Raw genomic sequence first — 8,916 nt, 5'->3', positions numbered from 1 at the left:
TTGCAATTCTAGAATAAAAATTGAGAGCAATGCCGAGTCCAAGTAAGTCCAGTGAGCCGAATCCTACGTAAGGCCAGAACATTGTGGTTTCCTTTGTTCGGACCCGGTTTGGAATATTGTGTCTAAGTCTTCAAAGATAAAGAAGTATGTTGACTTCTAATTTCAGGATTTATATGGAGATTTTAAAACTGTTTTGATTGTTGTGAGACACTTTACGTCTTCATCATAAGAGATAAAAGCAGGATCCAATAATTAATAATAATAATAATAGTAATAGTGTTCGACTTGTGATTTTGTGAAACGAAATCCAGCATATCGATCTTGTTTGCTGTGTCATACAATAAAATAATAATAATAAACGAGAGAGATATGCTGAATTTCGTATCACAAAATCACAAGTCGAACACTTCCCAAGTGTCTAGGACTGTGTGATGTGTTGTTGTTGTTGTTATTATTATTATTATTATTATTATTATTATTATTATTATATGACACAGTAAACAAGATCGATATGCTGAATTTCGTATCACAAAACCACAAGTCGAACACTTCCCAAGTGTCTAGGACTCTGTGGTGTATATTATTATTATTATTATTATTATTATTATTATTATTATTATTATTATTTAGAAACACAACAAGATGAGTCCACAGCAGACACTCTGCTGGCTGTTGTATTGGATCACACATCAGACATTTCCCAACTATCTATTATTATTATTATTATTATTATTATTATTATTATTATTATTATTTTATTACGACACAGCAAACAAGATAGATATGCTGGATTTCGTTTCACAAAATCACAAGTCGAACACTTCCCAAGTGTCGGACTGTGTGATGTATTTTTGGATTATTATTATTATTATTTGAAATACAACAAGATGAGTCCACAGCATTTTTATTGTTATTGACACATATTATTGTTGTGTCAATAATAATAATAATAATAATAATAGACACTTGGGAGGTGTCCGACATGTCCAAGTAACTCTAGGAACGAGCCTAAAAACAATGGCACCAAGATTGTTTTCGTTGGACTGTATAATAATAATAATAATAATAATAATAATAATAATAATAATAATATACATCACAGAGTCCTAGACACTTGGGAAGTGTTCGGCTTGTGATTTTGTGATATGAAATGCAGCATGTCTATCTTGTTTGCTGTGTCATAATATAATAATAATAATAATAATAATAATAATAATAATAATAATGATGATAATATAGACACTTGGGAGGTGTCCGACATGTCCAAGTAACCCTAGGAACGAGCCTAAAAACAATGACACCAAGAATGTTTTTGTTGGACTGAATAATAATAATAATAATAATAATAATAATAATAATAATAATAATAATAATATAAATCACAGAGTCCTAGACACTTGGGAAGTGTTCAGCTTGTGATTGTGTGAAACGAAATCCAGCATATCTATCTTGTTTGCTGTGTCATAATAAAATAATAATAGTAATAATAATATACATCATACAGTCCTAAACGCTTGGGAGTGTCCGACTTGTGATTTTGTGATATGAAATGCAGCATATCTATCTCGTTTGCTGTGTCATAATATAATAATAATAATAATAATAATAATAATAATAATAATAATAATAATGATAATAATAATAATAATGATGATAATATAGACACTTGGGAGGTGTCCGACATGTCCAAGTAACCCTAGGAACGAGCCTAAAAACAATGACACCAAGATTGTTTTTGTTGGACTGAATAATAATAATAATAATAATAATAATAATAATAATAATATACATCACAGAGTCCTAGACACTTGGGAAGTGTTCGACTTGTGATTTTGTGATACGAAATCCAGCATATCTATCATGTTTGCTGTGTCATAATAAAATAATAATAGTAATAATAATAGTAATAATAATAATATACATCATACAGTCCTAAACGCTTGGGAGTGTCCGACTTGTGATTTTGTGATATGAATTCTGCATATAGATCTCGTTTGCTGTCATACTAAATAATAATAATAATAATAATAATAATAATAATAATAATAATAATATACATCACACAGTCCTAGACACTTGGGAAGTGTTCAACTTGTGATTTTGTGATATGAAATCCAGCATATCTATCTCGTTTGCTGTGTCATAATAAAATAATTGAATAGAACTGGAAGGAGGGGAGGGCGACTAAGGGTGTATCGGCATTGTAGGATTAATGCCAAGACTACTAAAAGACCTTGTAAAGCTACAACTCCCATTGAGCCAAGTGGCGTCAAACTCTATTCGCCATCCAAGTAACCTATCAGAATTCCATTTTACGCAATGCCATCCAAAGCCTATGACTGGTTTCCACGTTTTGCTGAATATTCCTGTCTCGTTGTGGCTGAAAGGATAAAAAATAACACTGTAATTTTGCAGCGAAAGGGTCAAATGGCTTTGTGCCGCCGGGCTGGAAAGAAGTCGCTCACCGAAAGAAGAGAGCGAGTTTCTTGGAAAGCGTTGAGTCTCTCCTTTCTGTTACGCAACTACAAACAGAGAGGCTCCCTTTTTGCACCGAACCGGATCGGGCCAAAGTAAACCTCCCTGGCGAAGGAAAGAGAGGAAGGCAAAGAAGACCTTTCGGCTCCAGAAACATTGAGCAGAAACATTCCCAGAATCCCCAAAGTAACTTCCCTGGAACAGCACAGTATCCGAGTCTAGTAGAGCAACCCACCGGAATATTGTACAAACAGAAAGCAAAGTGAACTGGCCGAGGCTGGACCCAAACTGGGAGCAGAGAAACTGCCCTGTCCTCGGCTGACTCTCTCGTCCACTCTTACTCGGGTTTTCTTGGACATGTTTCCAGGCTCCGAGGCCGAGCCACCATAAATAGCCTTACATAAGCAGCACAACGGGCTACTCTGATTAATTCTCGCTCTGGTTCCTAATGGGAAGGTGTCAAGCGGGAGGTCGGCTCTGGCCTCGGACTGTTTGACTTGGATGGTCTCAAGGAGTCAGCGGAGGGGAGGAAAGGATGCCTGGCCATTAGACATGTCCAAAAAAATCGTTTTGAATCGTATATCGGAATTATTTCGGATTGTTCTCGCTTTTTGATACGCATTCCGAGACATTGTCTCACAGCACAACCACATGGAAGATTGCCATACAAGCCCGGTGTGTAGCGATTGCGCATGCGCGTCTGCCATTTTAGAAACATTTAGAATCATTACGAATTTTCGGAAATATCCGAAATTTTTGGGTGAAAAAATCGGAAATACTTTCTATATCGAAGCGCCAGCGCCCCCTACTTTAGAAACGAGAATTGAACGAGAATAATGTGTGTTGTGTTGTTATGTAATGTGTTGCTTTTATGACTGTAAACCGCCCTGAGTCCCATCCAGGAGATATGGCGGTATATAAATAAAGTATTATTATTATTATTATTATTATTATTATTATTATTATTATTATTGTGAGGTATGGAGGATGCCTCTGAGGCGAAACGTCAGGAGAGAATACTTCTGGAACATGGACATATATTCCTCACAACCTCTGAGGATGCCTGCCATAGATGTGGGCGAAACGTCAGGAGAGAATACTTCTGGAACATGGAGATATATTCCTCACAACCTCTGAGGATGCCTGCCATAGATGTGGGCGAAACATCAGGAGAGAATACTTCTGGAACATGGACATATATTCCTCACAACCTCTGAGGATGCCTGCCATAGATGTGGGCGAAACGTCAGGAGAGAATACTTCTGGAACATGGAGATATATTCCTCACAACCTCTGAGGATGCCTGCCATAGATGTGGGCGAAACATCAGGAGAGAATACTTCTGGAACATGGACATATATTCCTCACAACCTCTGAGGATGCCTGCCATAGATGTGGGCGAAACGTCAGGAGAGAATACTTCTGGAACATGGACATATATTCCTCACAACCTCTGAGGATGCCTGCCATAGATGTGGGCGAAACGTCAGGAGAGAATGCTTCTGGAACATGGAGATATATTTCTCACAACCTCTGGGGATGCCTGCCATAGATGTGGGCGAAACGTCAGGAGAGAATACTTCTGGAACATGGACATATATTCCTCACAAGCTCTGAGGATGCCTGCCATAGATGTGGGCGAAACGTCAGGAGAGAATACTTCTGGCACATGGAGATATATTCCTCACAACCTCTGAGGATGCCTGCCATAGATGTGGGCGAAACGTCAGGAGAGAATACTTCTGGAACATGGAGATATATTCCCCACAACCTCTGAGGATGCCTGCCATAGATGTGGGCGAAACGTCAGGAGAGAATACTTCTGGAACATGGAGATATATTCCTCACAACCTCTGAGAATGCCTTCCATAGATGTGGGCGAAACGTCAGGAGGGCGTGCTACGAGTCTGTCCATTTGCAAGCAACACTACACCAGACCTAAGCAACAGCTCAACACATACAAGTGTGCATTGCATTTACATACCGAGTGTAGGGAGTGTTCACACAAATACTTATTTCAAGCTCTCATTGGAAAACCAAAGCCCCAGTTTAGGCGCCAAGAAGAAAGAAAAAGAAACGCGACCACCACCAGCAGATAGAAGAATACTTCTGTTGACATGTTGTATTTTTTGCCGGTCAATATTCATTACTCAACCTCGAAGGCACACCATTCGCACCACACCCCCCGATCCCTTCCCCACTCACACTCCATGAAATCCGGGGTTTCCGGTGCAAATCTCACCGATGCAAGTCTCACCACGTTAAAAGAGTATTGCTTTTCCATGGAACGGAAAGAACTATTGCCGTCTTGTGAAGATAACGCAGGTCTCCGCTCTCGAAGCGGGATAAGGCGATGAAGAAAACGAGGGCGAGAAACCCCTCACAACTCGAAAACTGCACCACGTCGCCCCGCAGAGGAGCCCCTCAGACGAACATCTGTATCCGCTCCCGGATGGTCTGTCGGCAGATGGGGCAGACGGCCAGGGCGGCGCTGCACTCGTGGCACGAGCCGTGTCCGCACTGGAAGATGAGCTTGATGTGGTTGTCGATGCAGATGGGGCAGGTGATGCGCTCCTCCATCTGCCGGTAGCGGTTCTGCAGGTCCTCCATCAGCTGCTTCTGCTGGTCCGTGGGCTCCGAACCCGGGCTGCACTCCACCTCGGAGCTGTCTGCGTCGGGAAAGAGCGAGAAACGGGACCCTGGTTGATGGTCGTGCAGTACCTATTGCTCTACTCACATTCTGAGTGTTGGTGCTCATCTCCATTTCTAAACCGGAAAGCCAGCATTGTCCATAAACACCTCCAAGATCATGACTGCATGCAGCGCCGTTACCTTCCCACTAGAGCAGTACGTATTGCTCTACTCACTCTCTGGGGGGGTGGTGCTCGTCTCCATTTCTAAACCGAAAAGCCGGCGTTGTCCATAGACACCTCCAATGTCATGACTGCATGGAGCGCTGTTACCTTCCCGCCAGAGCGGTACCTATTGCTCTACTCACACTCTGGGGGTTGGTGCTCGTCTCCATAATAATAATATTATAATAATAATATTGATCTACTCACACTCTGGGGCTTGGTGCTCATCTCCATTTCTAAACCAAAGAGCCGGCGTTGTCCGTAGACACCTCCAAGATCATGACTGCATGGAGCGCCGTTATCTTCCCGCAGGAGCGGTACCTATTGCTGTACTCACACTCTGGAGGTTGGTGCTCGTCTCCATTTCTAAGCCAAAGAGCCGGCGTTGTCCGTAGACACCTCCAAGGTCATGACTGCATGGAGCGCCGTTACCTTCCGGCTGGAGCGGTACCTATTGCTCTACTCACACTCTGGGGGTTGGTGCTCGTCTCCATTTCTAAGCCAAAGAGCCGGCGTTGTCCATAGACACCTCCAAGGTCATGGCATGGAGCGCCATTACCTACCTATCGATCTACTCATATTTGCATGTTTTCACACTACTTGGTTGGCAGAAGCTGGGGCTAACAGCAGGAGCTCACCCCACTTCCCCAGATTTGAACCTGAGACCTTTCAATCCACAAGTCCAGAAGCTCAGCGCTTTAACATGGTGTGCCACCAGGGGCTCCCATTAGTATGGTACCACTACTATTATTATTATTATAATTACTACTATCATTATTACTAATTATTACTATTATTACTACTATTATCACTATAATAATAATAATATTCTTTATTTATATTCAACCTATTATCACTATAATGATACTCCACAGATTCGAACCTGCAATCTTTCGGTCCGCAAGTTCATTATCTATTATTACACTATTATCGCTATAATACTATTAATACGAATAATATACTTTATTTATATTCCGCCTATTATCACTCTAATAATACTACAGTAGAGTCTCACTTATCCAAGCCTCTGGATAATCCAAGCGATTTTTGTAGTCAATGTTTTCAATATATCGTGATATTTTGGTTCTAACTTCGTAAATACAGTAATTACAACATAACATTACTGCATATTGAACTGCTTTTTCTGTCAAATTTGTTGTATAACATGAAGTTTTGGTGCTTAATTTGTAAAATCATAACCTAATTTGATGTTTAATAGGCTTTTCCTTAATCCCTCCTTATTATCCAAGATATTCGCTTATCCAAGCTTCTGCCGGCCGGTTTAGCTTGGATAAGTGAGACTCTACTGTACTATATTATATTATAATAATAATACTATGGTATAATAATAATATTAATATACTTTATTTATATTCCGTCTATTATCACTATAATAAGACTATATAATAATAATAATACTATAGTATAATAATAATAATAATATACCTTATTTATATTCTGCCTATTATCACTATAATAATACTATATTATATTATAATAATAATACTATAGTATAATAATAATATTAATATACTTAATTTATATTCCGTCTATTATCACTATAATAATACTATAGTATAATAATAATAATATACTTTATATTCCGCCTATCACTATAATAATGCTATATTATATTATAATAATAATACTATAGTATAATAATATTAATATACTTTATTTATATTCTGCCTATTATCACTATAATAATGCTATATTATATTATAATAATAATACTATAGTATAATAATAATATTAATATACTTAATTTATATTCCGTCTATTATCACTATAATAATACTATAGTATAATAATAATAATATACTTTATTTATATTCCACCTATCACTATAATAATGCTATATTATATTATAATAATACTATAGTATAATAATATTAATATACTGTCAAATGTGTTGTATAACATGAAGTTTTGGTGCTTAATTTGTAAAATCATAACCTAATTTGATGTTTAATAGGCTTTTCCTTAATCCCTCCTTATTATCCAAGATATTCGCTTATCCAAGCTTCTGCCGGCCGGTTTAGCTTGGATAAGTGAGACTCTACTGTACTATATTATATTATAATAATAATACTATGGTATAATAATAATATTAATATACTTTATTTATATTCCGTCTATTATCACTATAATAAGACTATATAATAATAATAATACTATAGTATAATAATAATAATAATAATATACCTTATTTATATTCTGCCTATTATCACTATAATAATACTATATTATATTATAATAATAATACTATAGTATAATAATAATATTAATATACTTAATTTATATTCCGTCTATTATCACTATAATAATACTATAGTATAATAATAATAATATACTTTATATTCCGCCTATCACTATAATAATGCTATATTATATTATAATAATAATACTATAGTATAATAATATTAATATACTTTATTTATATTCTGCCTATTATCACTATAATAATGCTATATTATATTATAATAATAATACTATAGTATAATAATATTAATATACTTAATTTATATTCCGTCTATTATCACTATAATAATACTATAGTATAATAATAATAATATACTTTATTTATATTCCGCCTATCACTATAATAATGCTATATTATATTATAATAATACTATAGTATAATAATATATAATATACTTTATTTATATTCCGTCTATTATCACTATAATAATACTATATTATAATAATAATACTATAGTATAATAATAATATACTTTATTTATATTCTGCCTATTATCACTATAATAATGCTATATTATATTATTATAATAATAATGTAGTATAATAATAATAATACTTTATTTATATTCCGTCTATTATCACTTTAATAATACTATTAATAATAATATACTTTATTTATATTCTGCCTATCACTATAATAATACTATATTATTATTACTATATTATTATTATAATACTGGAACTCAATTGACAGACCCAGTCTTTTAAACTTGTACACGCCTATCTATATTTTATAAATGCATTTTATGAATGTTATATGTAAGTTAATTTTTTAACTGATTTATAGTGTATTGTACTGTTTTTATATGTCTGTTTTATTGTAAGTCCCCTGTTGGGTGAGAAGGGCGGGATATAAATATTGTAATAAATAAATAAATAAATATTATATTATAATAATAATACTATAGTATAATAATAATAATAATAATCTACTTTATTTCTATTCCGCCCTACTTACCTTGTTTTAACTTCTTGGTAATGTTCACCTGGCATTTGATGCATTTCTTCATCCTCCTGGAGCACTCTGCAGAGCGGGAGAGTGGACAAAACGAAGGGACAAAAATGAGATTTATTTGTCACTTTCCCACAATAACAAAAGGAGAAATCCCATCCTCTGTTATTGTAATACCTTCGCAGACAATGCTGTGCTGGCAGGGGAAGAAGAGGACGAGCAGGGCCAGCTCGGAGCAGACGAGGCACTCGGAAGGGGCGCTCAGCTTGGCCACGCTCAGGTTGGTCATGGTGTTGGGGGTGGCCTGGACTCGGCGCAGGCTGCAGGTCACCGTGGGGCCCTCCGAGGAGCCTTGGTGCTCTCTGGAGACGA

General features: G+C 36.2%; 1 protein-coding gene across 2 annotated transcripts in view; it reads right to left on the bottom strand.

Annotated features, from left to right (window-relative positions):
* Nucleotides 1-4,571: 4,571 nt before the first annotated feature.
* The window catches only part of mib2 (MIB E3 ubiquitin protein ligase 2), a 94,903-nt gene continuing 90,558 nt past the window's right edge, over nucleotides 4,572-8,916 (bottom strand). For both annotated transcript variants that reach the window (XM_062965781.1, XM_062965782.1), the window contains 3 exons: nucleotides 8,722-8,906; nucleotides 8,551-8,616; nucleotides 4,572-5,144 (listed from right to left, as the gene is read on the bottom strand). In XM_062965781.1, the coding sequence (XP_062821851.1) occupies nucleotides 4,900-5,144; nucleotides 8,551-8,616; nucleotides 8,722-8,906 (496 nt within the window). In that variant the 3' untranslated portion in view covers nucleotides 4,572-4,899. The remainder of the gene's footprint in view (nucleotides 5,145-8,550; nucleotides 8,617-8,721; nucleotides 8,907-8,916) is intronic.

This window comes from Anolis carolinensis, unplaced genomic scaffold (genome assembly GCF_035594765.1).
Source record: "Anolis carolinensis isolate JA03-04 unplaced genomic scaffold, rAnoCar3.1.pri scaffold_15, whole genome shotgun sequence".
NCBI lineage: Eukaryota > Metazoa > Chordata > Lepidosauria > Squamata > Dactyloidae > Anolis > Anolis carolinensis.
The sequence above is the reverse complement of the archived record's forward strand: the minus strand, read 5'-3'. Positions and strand labels throughout refer to the sequence as shown.